At 40.3% G+C, this 16,862-nt stretch overlaps 1 protein-coding gene and 1 pseudogene across 1 annotated transcript; both read left to right on the top strand.

Moving 5' to 3' along the window:
- The first annotated feature begins 749 nt into the window (after positions 1-749).
- LOC108175413 (relaxin-like protein SQ10) lies at positions 750-3,103 on the top strand. The gene is made up of 2 exons (XM_017341521.4): positions 750-1,058; positions 2,573-3,103. The coding sequence occupies exons 1-2, from the start codon at positions 851-853 to the stop codon at positions 2,899-2,901; spliced, it is 537 nt and encodes a 178-aa protein (XP_017197010.4). The 5' UTR covers positions 750-850; the 3' UTR covers positions 2,902-3,103.
- Positions 3,104-14,476: 11,373 nt separating this feature from the next.
- LOC149128746 (solute carrier family 25 member 36-like) lies at positions 14,477-16,609 on the top strand (annotated as a pseudogene).
- Positions 16,610-16,862: the final 253 nt, after the last annotated feature.

Genomic DNA, 16,862 nt, shown 5'->3' with positions numbered 1-16,862 from the left:
ATTCTTTCTAGGATTGTGGGATTTCACGTCTCTTTCTTTCCTTTTTTGTTCTCTCACTCTCTCTCCTTTTCTCTCTGGTCTCTGGTGATAAAAAATATAATTTCAAATTAAAATACTCAGATAACTGACTATAACCAAATTATCTCCCAGAGGAGTAGGAGGAAATTTCAATGAGGAAAGTAAATTATAAATTTTAGACATTACTGTGCAAACCTAAAATGATGCTACTGGAAATGTTAATAATTTACCAAGAGTCAGAGTATACATCATCGATTTTCTTTCTCTTGTCAACAATTTACCCATTGACCCAATACACTTTTAAGGACTGACCTAACAGACATTATGATAATTAATCTAACTACAATCTTACTTGAGTTAGAAGGTTATGTGGTAGATGTTCACACTGGAAAATTCCAAGTTATTAGAAGGTGATGTCAGTTTTAGTTCTGTTGATGTAATTTAGTGTAATGGCCACACCTTGTTCTAAGATAAAGGAATGTCTCCAAACGTAGGATGACTGACGCAGGTATACAAAATAGTTTGAGGGTGAGAAAAGAGAGAAAACACAAAAAGGGCAAGGACAGAAGAATGGGGAAATAGAGGAAAGGTGGAGAGGGTGAATCTGAGCCAAGGGGGAAAATTCTGTGGAGGTGGGTGGGGTAAGAGGTGGAGCTGGGACCAGTGATGCAAGAACTCAGTGGTAGCCCAGGGGATATAAAAGCCTGGTGGAGTCAGGTAGAAGCAGCATCCTGGAGCCCAGGGCAAGCACCCAGGCCCACTTCAGTCGGCGAAAGCACAGGCGGCTGCCAAAGACAGCAGAGAAACCCGGAGCAGAAGAGACCAGCCGAGGATGCCTGACCTCTTGTTCTACCTTCTAGGATTCTGTCTCCTCCAGGGCCAAGTTACCGGAAGAGTCACGTATGAATGGATGATGGAGAATGTTAAGATATGCCGTAATGATTTTGTCAGAACCGCGATCGAAGTCTGTGGCCATGTCCACTTGGAAAGAGAGTCTCCGAGTCCAGAAAACCCCTTTCTGAGTTCTGGACCAGCTGCAGGTGAGTACTTCTATCCTTCGACAATTCTGCCTAGATAAAGGAGCCTGGTTTTCTCTGATCAGCAGCAATTGGGTATTTACACTTAGATTTACATCTCCTGGCTTCTTTGCTTCCATTATTTCAAAATTAACACCTTATTAATCAAGCTGAAGGACAGTTTTGCTGTCCATGAAGAAGAGCAGCATGCTCTGATTCAGGTTTGTTAACTACTATTTTAGCTTTACCAGAATTTCTCATTTCCTTGGGCTAAAACTGTCAAATTAAATAATTGAGATAGGTAAGGTTAGGAGATTTATACAACAGAAAGATTTTGAAGCAGGAGATGTTTTCTCCCTGGCAGTACCAGCAACATGGAAACAGTCCATGAAACTTTAACTAAAATGAATGGGTATAAAGAAGAAGGAAGATGTTAGCTAGTTGCACCACAATCCCAGCCCAAGTTTCAAAGTTTGCATCTGGCCAGCATATTGCATGATCCACAACACTGGAACAAACACCATACAGAGTACATTAGTACACACACGTGACAGCCAATGCTAATCTCTTCTGGAAGTCTATGACTATTGATTGGTGTTCATTTAACCCATTTCTCTAATATAAACTGAAATCGATTTTCAGTAAACACTCTGGGGAGAGAAATTGTTACATATATATTTGAGGGCTGTCAGAGACTTATATCCCCTGTTGATTCTATCAGAGCTTTTAGAAATTCTACCTTGGGGTCAGCATTCTGGCATAGCCGGTAAAGCTACCACTTGCAATGCTGGCATCCCACATGGGCACCAGTTTGAGTCTCAGCTGCTCCACTTCCAATCTAGCTCTATGCTAACACAGCTGGGAAAGAAGCTGAAGATGGCCTAAGGGCTTGGGCCTCTGCACCCCCATAGGAGACCCAGATGAGGTTCCTGGCTCTTGACTTTGGCCTGGGTCAGACGTGGCCATTGTAGTCATTTGGGAAATGAACCAGTGGATGGAAGATCTCTCTGTGCACCACCCCCCACCCCGCCCCGTAACTCTGGCTTCCAAATAAATAAAGAGAACTTTACATATAAAAAAGAAATTCTTGCCACCATGATTTGAAAACTTAAATAAGCAATTTTCTTTTCAAAGGTTACTCTCAGAATTAAGAAGTTGCCTAGCAATGCAATAAAATTACTCAGGTTGAAAAAAAATCCAGTTATGGTTAAACTGAGTGTTTCTGATGATCAACATAACTTCAGAAAGTTGACAGATCTATGTCAGACAGTGAAAAGTACTATATTGAAAGCAAGGAAGGGATGAGAGAGATTACAGAAGCCAAGTGGAGTAAAGCAGAAGAATGCTAGGATTGTAGTACTTCAATCTATAAGTATAATAAATGGTTCAGATATTAAGACACTTGCTGATTGTTTGTTTCAATATTCAATTAGATTGAGACAGTGCTTTCCATTTCTCTACATAGGCACATGCAATCTGTCTGATACTCCTTGACATTCATATTTTTCTTCCTACCCCCGATTTCTTTAACTTAATAGAAACTGTGCCATCGTCCATCAAGAAAGATGCAGAAAATGCAAATACTATGTTGGAATCCATTCCTAACTTGCCACAGGAGCTGACGGCAACACTATTTGAGAAGCAGCCATCAAAGCTGTATCTACAATACCTACCTACATTGAAGAAGTCAAATGTTAGTTTTGAAGAATTTAAGAAAATTATTCAGAATATACAAAGAGGAGTGGAAGGTAGCAGGGCTTCAGAATCGAATACTTTCTCCCGAAAAAAGAGACAGTTCTCTGAGAGTCTGCCTGAAGAATGTTGCAAATATGGTTGTCCCAGATATTATCTTCTTATGTATTGCTGAGATGGAGATAACTGCATAGATTTCACATAATTTTCATGTGTATTTCACATGTATTCTTGATATTTTCACTTATAATTCTGTAGTATGCTACTGATTACTAGAATATAAGCAATCATTACTAGTGTTTAAATTTTTCACTTGATGTGTAAGAAAATATTCTACAAGTTATTGTAATAAACTATAGTAAAACTTTATGCCAAAAGTCTTTGTTGTTTAATATTCATTTATTTATTTACTTGAAGGCAGAATACCAGAGAGAGAGAAATAAGTACACAGATGTAATCTTCCAAACACTGAGTCACTCCCCAAATTGTCACAATAGCCAAGGTAGAGCCAGACTGAAGCTAGGAACCAATAACTCTACCCAGGGCTCCCACATGAGTGACATGGGTCCAGGCCCTTGGCCCATCACCCACTCGCTTTCCAGGCACATCAGCAGAGACACAATGGGTCTGTGTGTAAGGCGCAGATAAATTGACATTTTGAGACTCGGTGATTTTTAACAGCCTTTGTCTCAACTGTTGAGCAACAGTGGTTTTTTTTTTTTTTCATACTATTTGTTGAACTCTTTATTTAGTATAGGGTTAATCTTATGAGTATAAAGTAAACTAAAAATAGATCTTTGTAAAAATGAAGAATGGGAATAGGAGAGGGAGGAAGAAAAATGATGGGAGCGTAAATGGGAGGGAGAATAGCATGGGAAGAACCAATGTGTTCCTGAATCTGTATATAATAAATACATGAAATTTGTATACCTTAAATAAATTTTTTTAATAAAAGAAGTGGAGCAGTAGGGACTAGAATAGGAGTCTATATGGGAAGCCAGTGTTGCATGCAGTGGTTTAATCTACTGCATGACAACTCAGGCCTCATTTATTTGTAATTTCTTCAGTGATCCATTGGTCAATGTATTTACAAATTTTGTATTATTCTTATTGATTTCCAGTTTTATTCCTTTGTTATCTGAGGAGATACTTGATATGATTTTAATTTTTAAAAAAACATACTGAGACGTGATTTGTGTCCCCCCTCCCCAAAATGATTGGCTATACATAAATCCAGAAAGCTTGGACCATACCAATAGATTTTTTTTTAACTTTTATTTAATGAATATAAATTTCCAAAGTACGATTTATGGATTACAATGGCTTCCCCCACATACCGTCCCTCCCACCCACTACCCTCCCCTTTCCCACTCCCTCTCCCCTTCCATTCACATCAAGATTCATTTTCGATTATCTTAATATACAGAAGATCAGCTTAGTATACATTAAGTAAGGATTTCAACAGTTTGCTCCCACACAGAAACATAAAGTGAAAAATAATAGATGATATTTTTTAAATGATGATGAAATCAGATCAGACCTATTGTCATGTTTAATCCCAGTGAGAGTCAAGTTGGGAATTGATAATTTCTTTTTTTTTTTTTTACAGAGGATCAGTTTAGTATACATTAAGTAAAGATTTCAACAGTTTGCACCCCCATAGAAACACAAAGCGAAATATATTGTTTGGGTACTCGTTATAGCATTAAATCTCAATACACAGCACATTAAGGACAGAGATCCTACATGAGGAGTAAGTGCACAGTGACTCCTGTTGTTGACCAATTATACATCTCTTCCCTCTCTTATTCCCACTCTTATGTTTAACAGGGATCACATTTCAGTTAATTTTTAACACTTAAGAATAACTGTGTATTAATTACAGAATTAAACCAGCCATATTAAGTAGAACAGACAAAAAACTACTAAGAGGGATAATGTATTAAGTTGTTCATTAACAGTCAGGGCTATGCTGATCAAGTCACCGTTTCCCATAGTGTCCATTTCACTTCAGGTTTCCTTTTTGGTGTTCAGTCAGTTGTCACCGATCAGGGAGAACATATGGTAATTGTCCCTTTGGGATTGACTTATTTCACTCAGCATGATGTGTTCCAGATTCCTCCATTTTGTTGCAAATGACTGGATGTCGTTGTTTCTTACTGCGGTATAGTATTCTAAAGAGTACATGTCCCATAATTTCTTTATCCAGTCTACCGTTGATGGGCATTTAGGTTGGTTCCAGGTCTTAGCTATTGTGAATTGAGCTGCAATAAACATTAGGGTGCAGACCGCTTTTTTGTTTGCCAATTTAAATTCCTTTGGGTAAATTCCAAGGAGTGGGATGGCTGGGTTGAATGGTAGGGTTATCTTCAGGTTTCTGAGGAATCTCCAGACTGACGTCCATAGTGGCTTGACCAGTTTGCATCCCCACCAACAGTGGGTTAGTGTCCCTTTTTCCCCACATCCTCGCCAGCATCTGTTGTTGGTAGATTTCTGAATGTGAGCCATTCTAACTGGGGTGAGGTGAAAACTCACTGTGGTTTTGATTTGCATTTCCCTGATTGCTAATGACCTTGAACATTTTTTCATGTGCCTGTTGGCCATTTGGATTTCCTCTTTTGAAAAACGTCTATTGAGGTCCTTGGCCCATCTCTTAAGTGGGTTGTTGGTTTTGTTTTTGTGGAGTTTCTTGATCTCTTTGTAGATTCTGGTTATTAACCCTTTATCTGTTGCATAGTTTGCAAATATTTTTTTCCCATTCTGTCGGTTGTCTCTTCACTCTCCTGACTGTTTCTTTTGCAGTACAGAAACTTCTCAATTTGATGCAATCCCAATAGTTGATCTTGGCTTTGACTGCCTGTGCCTCCTGGGTCTTTTCCAGAAACTCTTTGCCTGTGCCAATATCTTGAAGGGTTTCTCCAATGTTCTCTAGTAACTTGATGGTGTCAGGTCGTAGATTTAGGTCTTTAATCCATGTTGAGTGGATTTTTGTGTAAGGTGTAAGGTAGGGGTCTTGCTTCATGCTTCTGCACGTGGAAATCCAGTTTTCCCAGCACCATTTATTGAATAAACTGTCCTTGCCCCAGGAATTGGTTTTAGATCCTTGATCAAATATAAGTTGGCTGTAGATGTTTGGGTTGATTTCTGGTGTTTCAATTCTGTTCCATTGGTCTATCCATCTCTTTCTGTACCAGTACCATGCTGTTTTGATAACAATTGCCCTGTAGTATGTCCTGAAATCTGGTATTGTGATGCCTCCAGCTTTGTTTTTGTTGTACAAGATTGCTTTAGCTATTCGATGTCTCTTGTGCCTCCATATAAATTTCAGCACCAATTTTTCCAGATCTGAGAAGAAGGTCTTCGGTATCTTGATTGGTATTGCATTGAATTTATAAATTGCTTTTGGGAGAATGGACATTTTGATGATATTGATTCTTCCAATCCATGAGCATGGAAGTTTTTTCCATTTCTTGGTATCCTCTTCTATTTCTTTCTTTAAGGTTTTGTAATTTTCATCGTAGAGATCTTTAACGTCCTTGGTTAAGTTTATTCCAAGGTATTTGATTGTTTTTGTAGCTATTGTGAATGGGATTGATCTTAGCAGTTCTTGCTCAGCCATGGCATTGTCTGTGTATACAAAGGCTGTTGATTTTTGTGCATTGATTTTATACCCTGCTACTTTGCCAAAATCTTCTATGAGTTCCAATAGTCTCTTAGTAGAGTTCTTTGGGTCCCCTAAATAAAGAATCATGTCATCTGCAAAGAGGGATAGTTTGAGTTCTTCCTTCCCAATTTGTATCCCTTTAATTTCTTTTTCTTGCTTAATAGCTCTGGCTAGAACCTCCAGAACTATATTGAATAGCAGTGGTGAGAGTGGACATCCCTGTCTAGTACCAGATCTCAGTGGAAATGCTTCCAACTTTTCCCCATTCAATAGGATGTTGGCTGTGGGTTTTTCATAGATTGCTTTGATTGTATTGAGGAATGTTCCTTCCAAACCCAGTTTGCTTAGAGTTTTCATCATGAACGGGTGTTGTATTTTATCAAATGCTTTCTCGGCATCTATTGAGATAATCATATGGTTTTTCTTCTGCAGTCTGTTAATGTGGTGTATCACATTGATTGTCTTGCGCACATTAAACCATCCCTGCATACCAGGGATAAATCCCACTTGGTCTGGGTGGATGATCTTTCTGATGTGTTGTTGCATTCTATTGGCGAGAATTTTATTGAGGATTTTTGCATCTATGTTCATCAGAGATATTGGTCTGTAATTCTCTTTCAGTGCTGCATCTTTTTCCGGCTTAGGAATTAAGGTGATGCTGGCTTCATAGAAAGAATTTGGGAGGATTCCCTCTTCTTCGATTGTTCTGAATAGTTTGAGAAGAATTGGAGTTAGTTCTTCTTTAAATGTCTGGTAGAATTCAGCAGTGAATCCATCTGATCCTGGGCGTTTCTTTGTTGGGAGGGCCTTTATTACTGTTTCAATTTCTGTCTCAGTTATGGGTCTGTTTAGGTTTTCGATGTCTTCCTGGTTCCATTTAGGTAGGTTGCATGTGTCCAGGAATCTGTCCATTTCTGATAGGTTTCCCTGTTTGCTGGCATACAAGTCCTTGTAGTAATTTCTGATGATTCTTTTTATTTCTGTGGTGTCTGTTGTTACGTTTCCTTTTTCATCTCTGATTTTATTGATTTGGGTCTTTTCTCTTCTTTTTTTAGTTAGTTGGGCCAATGGGGTGTCAATTTTGTTTATTTTTTCAAAAAACCAGCTCCTCGTTTGGCTGATTTTTTGGAATGTTTTTCTTGATTCAATCCTGTTGATTTCTTCTCTGATTTTAATTATTTCTCTTCTCCTACTAGATTTGGGTCTGGTTTGCTGTAGGTTTTCTAGATCCTTGAGGTGAATTGAAAGCTCATCTATTTGGTGCTTTCCAATTTCTTGATGTAGGCACCTATTGCTATAAACTTTCCTCTTAACACTGCTTTTGCTGCGTCCCATAAGTTTTGGTATGTTGTGCTGTTATCCTCATTTACTTCCACAAAATTTTTGATTTCTCTTTTGATTTCTTCTATGACCCATTGTTCATTCAGGAGCATGTTGTTCAATCTCCATGTGTTTTTGTATGCACTAGGGATTCCTGAGTTGCTAATTTCCAACTTCATTCCTTTATGGTCTGAGAAGCTGCATGGTATGATTCTAATTCTTTTGAATTTGCTGAGACTTGCTTTATGGCCTAGTATGTGGTCAATCCTAGAAAAGGTTCCATGTACTGCTGAGAAGAATGTAAAATCTTTAGCTGTAGGATTGAAAGTTCTGTATATATCTGTTAGATCCATTTGGGCTATAGTGTCGTTTAAATCTACTGTATCCTTGTTGATCTTCTGTCCTATTGATCTGTCTATTTCTGAGAGTGGAGTATTGAAGTCCCCCAGTACTATTTTATTGGGGTCTAAGTCTCCCTTTAAGTCCCTTAACAAATCTTTTAGATAGACCGGTGCCCTGTAGTTAGGTGCATATACATTGATAATTGTTATATCTTCCTGTTGAATTGATCCCTTAATCATTATGTAGTGTCCCTCTTTGTCTCTCTTAACAGTTTTTGTGATAAAGTTTATGTTGTCCGATATTAAGATGGCTACGCCCGCTCTTTTTTCATTTCTGTTGGCATGGTATATCTTTTTCCAGCCTTTCACTTTCAGTCTGTATGGATCTTTGTTGGAAAGATGTGTTTCTTGTAAGCAGCAAATAGATGGGTTTTGTTCCTTAACCCAATCAGCCAATCGGTGTCTTTTAACTGGACAGTTCAGGCCATTCACGTTCAATGTGACTAATGATAAGTGGTAACTTTGCCCTGCCATTTGCCAAAGATAAGTTCTAATATATGCTTTGAATTCCCTGTGATCTTTTGCTGTTAGCTTTCCTTCCTTGGTTTCCTTCCTTTACCTTCTTTCATATTGATGACCGTGTTTCTTTGTTTCTGTGTGTAACATATCTTTAAGCATCTTTTGCAGGGCTGGACGAGTGGCAACAAATTCTTTCAATTTCTGTTTGCTATGAAAAGTCTTTATTTCACCTTCATTCACAAATGATAGCTTTGCAGGATATAATATTCTGGGCTGGCAGTTTTTCTCTCTCAGTACCTGGGCTATATCTCGCCACTCCCTCCTAGCTTGTAGGGTTTCTGATGAGAAGTCAGCTGTGAGTCTGATTGGAGATCCTCTGAGAGTAATCTGACGTTTCTCTCTTGCACATTTTAGGATCTTTTCTTTATGTTTCACTGTGGAGAGTTTAATTACAACGTGTCGTGGTGAGGATCTCTTTTGGTCGTGTTTATTAGGGGTTCTGTGGGCTTCCCGTACTAGGATTTCTCTGTCCTTCTCCAAACCTGGGAAATTTTCTGCTAATATCTCACTAAAAAGGCCTTCTAATCCTTTCTCCCTCTCCATGCCTTCAGGAACTCCTAGAACCCGAATGTTGGGTTTTTTTAATAGTATCCTGAAGATTCCCGACAATATGTTTTAGATTCCTAATTTCCTCTTCTTTTCTTTGGTCTGACTGTATCCTTTCCTGTTCTCTGTCTTCTAAGTCCGATATTCTCTCTTCTGCTTTACCCATTCTGTTTGTAAGGCTCTCTATTGTGTTTTTCATTTGATCTATTGAATTCTTCACTTCAGTCACTATCACAGTTTCCTGTTGTACTAGTTGTTTCGTTTCATTTTGATTCCTCCTTAATATTTCATTTTCACGAGAAAGATTTTCTATCTTGTCCATTAAGGATTTCTGTAGTTCAAGAATTTGTTTTTGAGAACTTCTTAATGTTCTTATCAATTTTTTGAGATCTGCTTCTTGCATTTCTTCTATGTCATCATCTTCATAATCTTGAATTGGGGTGTCTTTTTCATTTGAGGGCTTCATGGTGACTTCCTTGTTTTTATTACCTTGGTTTTTGCGTTTGTTATTTGGCATATTGGAGATATTTGGTTTCTTCACTGTGGTGTTTTTTCTTGTTATACTATGACTCTAGATTAAGTGGACTATCTGTTTTTGATGGAGCCTTAGGGCTTGAGATGGATGTGGCCTGAGAGCTCTGTTTGGTGTGCCAAAGGTGACACTCCCAGGTTAGGCGTGGTAAACCTCTCTCTCTCTGTTTCTTTTTTTTTTTTTTTTTGATTCAGAAGGGAAGTTATTCTGTACAGCTGAACGAAGTTGGAGGTAGTTAGCAGGCAAATGATATACCCACAGGAGCCAGAGATCAGAAGCTCTTTCCCAAGGACCACACAGGGAATCTGTTCGGCCCTCAGAGTGGGCTCAAATTCTCCTTCAGTCTCCCACTGGGTTGCCAAGGTATGGAATTGTAGCGTCTCTGGAGAGTGCTCACGTGAATTCCGCAAGTTCTCTCCCCCACCGTCTCTTTTTTCACAGTCTCAGTTCAGTAGCACCACAAATTTACTAGGTCCTAATTTCCTGTTAATTCGCCCCGCCCAGAGTCAGGTTTTTCTGCTAGGCTCAGGGCCAGTGCAGACCTGAGGTCGCTCTGCTTATGACGTATGTCCAAGATGGCGCCTGTTCTTTGTCTTGCTCGCCCTTGAGAGGTGAGCAGAGAGAGAGAAACCCGTGTCCGTACCAGTCACCTTTTTTTTTTTTTTCCTCTCTCTCTCTTCCAGTTAGCCTGGTGAAGTTCCCCCCCGCCCAGGGGTCGTTCGCTCTAGTCTCCTCTCTCCACTTGCCTGCTGGTGTCTCGGGCTATTGAGGTTCGGCTCACCTCGCGTTCCAGCGCTGGTGTGTTGAGTCTGCCGCTGGTGTCCCGAACTGCGGGCTCCCACACTCTCCACGCAGGTCCGCTCCCCTTCCAGAGCCGATGTGTGGACTCGGAGCCCTGGACGTCCCAAGTGTCCCCGCTGTTGTCTGTGTGGCACGCACTCCCCTTTGAGCACTGGCGTGCAGACCCTGCGGCTTGGGCGGCTCGGTCCCGTGGCTTGGTCCCTTGGCTCGGCTTCCGCGCGGTGGGCGACCTTGTTCTCCCAGTAAGTCCTCCGATTCACGGCTACTCGATCCAGAAGAGTTTCCTCTGCAATATTTTCCTGGTTCTTTTTTCTGAGGCTACCGTAACTCCCCTTTTATTAAACTAAATTTTCCCGGACTATCGGTGCGCGCCCTCACTATTCCGCCATCTTGGCTCCGCCATACCAATAGATTTTAAAAGGATTTCTGTGCCTTATTGAGGAATTCATTGCAAACAATTTGGATAAATTAATACATTAATTTGGTTGAACCCATACAAACGCAAGTATTTTTCAAACTGAGGTTCTAAAGTCAGCTTTTGCTTTCAAGAAACTTAAAATTATTTTTAAGGAGAACAATGAATAGGCATACAAAAAAGAATAACAACTCAGTGTATTTTTTACAAAAGAACTAGCTTAACAAGGAAATATAGTTTATGTTCAGTATTTTACAACTTACAAACCATTTCTGTAAACAAAATAACTATGAAATTGCCTGAAACTTGGTAGAAGAGTGAATTAACAGTTATCATCTTTGTTTTTAGCCAGTTCCTTCAACTTAGGTACATGTACATTTTAGTCAGTATTTATCAAATAATGCACTTAATCGACAAGTTAATTTCTATCAGATATCTGTAAACGGAATTTATAGGTATTAACATGAAAATTCCCATACACGACCAATCACATCCACACATCTAAGATTTATTAAGTCTTCACCAGGGGCATCTGGTGAAGCTTCATAAATGGCTGCAAAACACTCAGAGATCATAAGCTACCTTTAACAAAGCAGGAAGTGTGATGTCTAATTGGGAATTTCAACCCACAAATATGACAATAATGAGTTGAAACTCACATCCTAGATAGCACAAAGAGGCATCCCCAGACATAAAAGGCTGTTCCTCAGACCCTGCTCTGCCACTATCTCACATTTGTTACTCCACAAAATCTATGGAGCCAACAGCACTCTTAGACTCAGAATCCATATTTAGTGCCTCCAATCATATAAATATGGCCACTTTTGAAGTGTTTCAAGGATAATCTGGTTAACCATCTACTAATACTTAATCAGTTATAACCTTTAAAATATTGGATACTTGTGCTCTTAAAATTTACTTAAATGTCACAAGAGACTGATCATTGTATTTGCTGTTTATACATACATATTAGTTAGATTTGTTTTCTCTGTTCATAACAATATTGTAGAACAATGACTTAAACAATGTCCATGGAGTAAGCATACAATGCTCTTTAGTTTATGAATGATGTCAGCAGGTGTCTTTCTCCTTTCCAATCATCCATGTTTAGAATATAGATCTTCCCAGGCCAGCACTGTAGCATAATAGGTTAAGCTACCTCCTGCAATGCCAGCATACTATATGGGCACCAGCTCAAGTCCTGGCTGCTTCACCTCTGATCCAGTTCCCTGCTAATGCACCTGGGGAAGCAGTGGAAGGTGGCCCAAGTGCTTGGGCCCCTGTACTTACAAGGGAGACCCAGAACTCCTAGCTCCTGGCTTTGCCTTGGCCCAGACCTGACTGTTTTGCCATTTGAGGAGTGAACCAGTGGATGAAAGCTCTGTGTGTGTGTGTGTGTGTGTGTGTGTGTCTGTGTGTAACTCTGCCTTTCAAGTACATAAAATAAATCTGTTTAAAAAAAGACTGTAGACCTTCCTTCACATGCTCCCCACCTCATAGTCCCAAGATGGTTGCTTAACTTGCATTTGTTAGTGTGCATTTCAGGCAGGAAATTAGTCAATCCAAGAAAGTCTAGTGTTTGGTCAAAAAGCAAAGACTTTAACAGAAGCCCAAACACTCATTAATGTTGCATAGGCTAGAAATATATCACAAGGACATTACTACTGCAAAGGATGTTGTATCTAGCTCTACAGCCTCAAGAGGTGAGGTTGTCAAGGAGATGTTTCTAGAAAAAAAGATTGGGGTAGTTCACCTACAGGTGCACTGATGCTCTTTGTTGTTGTACATATAATTATCCTTTGAAAGACATCAATGTTTATCTGTAACTCTTTACCATAAGATGAACTACACATGGTATAGGATCCAAAGGATACCATGGAACAAAAATAACTCTAGAATTCAGTAGACAAGGAAAGGAATTTCAGCCCCTACATTATCAGTTGTATGCATGGACACATTTTTTTTGTTTAAAAAGATGTCTTTCTTTTTTTCTGATGAAAAACATTTATTTTTATTTCTAAATTAATAGTTTTTTAAAGCACAGAAAAATGCTTATAGAAAAATATGGTGAAAAAGTGTAGAGGGATCTCATGTGCTTTCTCATCTCACCACACTAACAGTTTTCTCTATTTCTTTTTAAAGATTTATTTACTTATTTGAAAGTCAGAGTTACACAGAGAGAAGGAGAGTCAGAGAGAGAGAGAGAGAGAGAGAGAGAGAGAGAGATCTTCCATCCACTGGTTCATTTCCCAATTGGCTGCAATAGCTGAAGCTCAGCCAATCCAAAGCTATGAGTTAGGAGCTTTTTCCAGGTCTTCCACGCAGGTGCAGGGGCCCAAGCACTTGGGCCATATTCCACTGCTTTCTTAAGTCATAGCAGAGAGCTGGATAGGAAGTGGAGCAGCCAGGACTCGCACTGGCACCCATATGGGATGCTGGCACTGCAGGCAGTGGCTTTACCCGCTACGCCACTATGCCAGCCTGTTTTCTCTACTATTAATATCTCCCATTAGTGTGCTATATTTGCCTCAATGACCAATATTGATATATTATTATTAACAATTAAATTCTATAGTTTAGATTGAGATTTTCTCTTTGTGTTGCACATTTTATGGATTTTAAAAATACTGATTTTTTTTTGACAGAGAGAGTTACAGACAGTGTGAGAGAGAGAGACAGATAGAAAGGTCTTCCTTCTGTTGATTCAATCCCCAAATGGCCACAATGGCCGGAGCTATGCCGATCCAAAGCCAGGAGCTAGGTGCCTCCTCCTGGTCTCCCACACGGGTACAGGGGCCCAAGCACTTGGACCATCATCCACTGCCTTCCCAGGCCAAAGCAGAGAGTAGGACTGGAAGAGGAGCAACTGGGACTAGAACCAGCGCCCATATGGGATGCCGATGCCGCAGGCGGAGGATTAACCTAGTGCACCACGGTGCCAGCCCCACTAACTGATTTTTTCAAAAAAAAAAAGCAGTTTTAGTTTCACAGGGAATTTGAATGGGGAGTACACAAAATTACCATAAACACCCTCCACCATACTCCCCTACAGATTTCCCTACCATTTGTACATTTGTTCCAAGTGGTTCATTTGTTAAAATTGATGAACATTGAACCATCATTATTTATTACATATTCATTATAGCCCAAATGTTAGAACTGATTTACTCTTTCTATTGGGTAGTACAAAGTTTTGCCAAATCTATAATTACATGCTACTTATGTTATCACCCAGAATAGTTTCACTGCCCTGAAAAACTCCCTGTGCTTCACCTAATTATTCTTTTCTCTTGCCAAATCCCTGGCAGCTGCTGATATTTTTATTGCCCTCTTATAGTTTTGCCTTTCCATAATCTTACATAAGTGGAATCATAAATATATAGCCTTAGCGCTGCAGGGAGGATTCCACTGGTTGCTCGCTGCAGCCACACCTCTGCCAGCTCCTCTCACCACCCCCGGGGAGTCCTGTGTCACTGTCCAGGACTGAAGCCTTTGGCCAGATCCGGGTCCCACCTCAGCGCCAGGAGGACATGAAGGAGAGAATGAGCCAGAGAGACGCTGGTGCATCTGTTTGCTGGGAGATGTGGTGGTACAGTGGGAGCTTGGCAAGAACAAGGCAACTTCAGCAGGCTGTCAAGGTCACAGCAGAAGGCCTGTCTCAGCGTGAGAACAACAGCTGCAGTCCTCTTGGTAGTTTTAGGTTTGTTGGAACTACACTCTGCATAAGAAAGCTGGAGCTTCCAGGTGGCCCTGCTAATGATTGCTGTATTATTCCTTTTTTTTTTTTTTTTTTTTTTTTTTGAACAGGCAGAGTGGACACTGAGAAAGAGAGACAGGGAGAAAGGTCTTCCTTTTTCCATTGATTCACCCCCAAATGGCCGCTGCGGCCGGCGCACCGCGCTGATCAGATGCCTGGAGCCAGGTGCTTCTCCTGGTCTCCCATGTGGGTGCAGAGTCCAAGGACTTGGGCCAACCTCCACTGAACTTCCGGGCCACAGCAGAGAGCTGGACTGGAAGAGGAGCAACCAGGACAGAATCTGGCGCTCCGACTGGGACTAGAAACCCGGGGTGCCAGCACCGCACGTGGAGGATTAGCCTATTGAGCCGTGGCGCTGGCCTGTATTCCTAATTTTAGGGAAGAACGCTTAGTCTCATATTCCCCAAAATGTCCATTGCTTTTGTAGAATTTTAATCAAACAGAATGTTAGTGTAGGAGAAGGGGTTAGTGCTTTATGCAAGGTTGATCTGCTTGTGGGAAAAAATTAAAAGGCAACAGGCTCCCAGGTGTATACTTCCACTAAAACAAAGATATATGTTATTAAAGCTTTAATTCAATATGTGCAACAAATACAACAATTGTTAGGATGTCAAAACTGTGGAACAGATCCAAGTGAACCTTTAAATAAGTACAATAAAGAAATTAAAAGAGTTACATAAAGAACTGCAAAAGAGGGGATACATTTTAAAAAGAACCTAATTTGGACTTGGGGCTTCTAGCAATGATTAGATCATGAAGGTACTATTATAGCTTATGTAGCCAATTTCTGCATAGCTCAACAGTACTCCAGGCCTTGGCTTGTGTGGACAGCCTGTTAGCTCCCGCCTGTCTATAATTGTAACCCGTGCTCTGAATATGCCCTTGAACATCAAAGAAATTGTAACTAGATGTAGACAAAGAATCTAGAGGCAATATAAAATACAAGGTCAGTGGTTCTAAGAAAATGGACAACAGACTTGTTATTGTAAGAAGAAAGAATCATTATGTGATATAATATAAAAATAAAGTCTAGTGCTCGAGAGCCAGAGCCATACCATCAGCTTTGCTGTGAGTGTGTCTCTCATTTCTTCCTGTGCTGACACCTCTCACACCTTTGGGAAATCCTGGACTAGCTGAAGCTGGACTCCGGCAGGAGCTATTCTGACATGTACACTGGAAGTTGTGAAAACAAGGCTGCAGCCATCTTCTGTGACACTGTACATCCCTGAAGTTCAGCTGAACACCATGGTCGGAGCCAGTGTCAACCAGTGTCACCTGGACCTCTCCATTGCCTAAAGGTGATCTTGGAAAAAGAAGGGCCTCGTTCCCTATTTAGAGGATTAGGCCCCAATTTAGTGGGGGTAGCCCCTTCCAGAGCAATATACTTTGCTGCTTATTCAAACTGCAAGGAAAAGTTGAATGGTGTATTTGATCCTCATTCTACCCAGGTACACATGATTTCAGCTGCAACGGCAGGCATTTACTGTACATTTTGCCTCAGAAAAGAGTGAAATTGTGTCATCTCATGCTCCCCATCTGCAGGTCTCTTCCTGTAGCAATATGGACTAACTTAAACCTCATTTTACTGCGATCACAGCAACCAACTCCATTTAGCTTATAAAGACTCCGTTACAGCTTAATGCAAGGAGCCATGGGAAAAAGCAATTGGGTGCTTTTGAATGTATTCTCAAAGTATATCAGACAGATGGACTTAGAGGATTTTATAGGGGCATGTCTGCTTCCTATGCTGGCATGTCAGAGACTGTTATCCACTTTATTATTTATGAAAGTATACTGTCTTTGGTTGTTTAAGAAGAAGGTTATGGGTCCTATACCATGGCCTAACAACTCATCTGGTGAAACAGATTCCAAACACAGTCATTATGATGGCCACCTATGAATTGGTTGTATACCTACTCAATAGATAGTGGTACGGGGCTGCTCCAGAGAGGGGAGACCAAAAAATTGCAGCGGACCATGGAGTATCCAAGCCAGCGTGGTGAACAGAAGAAAAGTAGTTTGGGAACATGTAATTATGTCTAAGTGGAAATTTGGTTGTAGGAATTTAAGTAACCATACCACATTACTTGACCTTTCAGTAATGAGGAAAAGGAAAACCTTGGCTGCCTCCAAGGAAATGCTTTTCGAAGCACTCCTTACTCAAAATTGCCATTTTCTCTA

The sequence above is a fragment of the Oryctolagus cuniculus genome, chromosome 1 (assembly GCF_051225735.1).
Source record: "Oryctolagus cuniculus isolate XC-2025 breed Fujian yellow rabbit chromosome 1, ASM5122573v1, whole genome shotgun sequence".
Lineage (NCBI taxonomy): Eukaryota > Metazoa > Chordata > Mammalia > Lagomorpha > Leporidae > Oryctolagus > Oryctolagus cuniculus.
The sequence above is the reverse complement of the archived record's forward strand: the minus strand, read 5'-3'. Positions and strand labels throughout refer to the sequence as shown.

Bases quoted from the DNA above. Each gene is read 5' to 3' on its own strand.
- LOC108175413 (XM_017341521.4), top strand. From the start codon at position 851: ATGCCTGACCTCTTGTTCTACCTTCTAGGATTCTGTCTCCTCCAGGGC. The intron at 1,059-2,572 runs GTGAGTACTTCT...TTAACTTAATAG, and splicing joins GAGTTCTGGACCAGCTGCAG to AAACTGTGCCATCGTCCATC.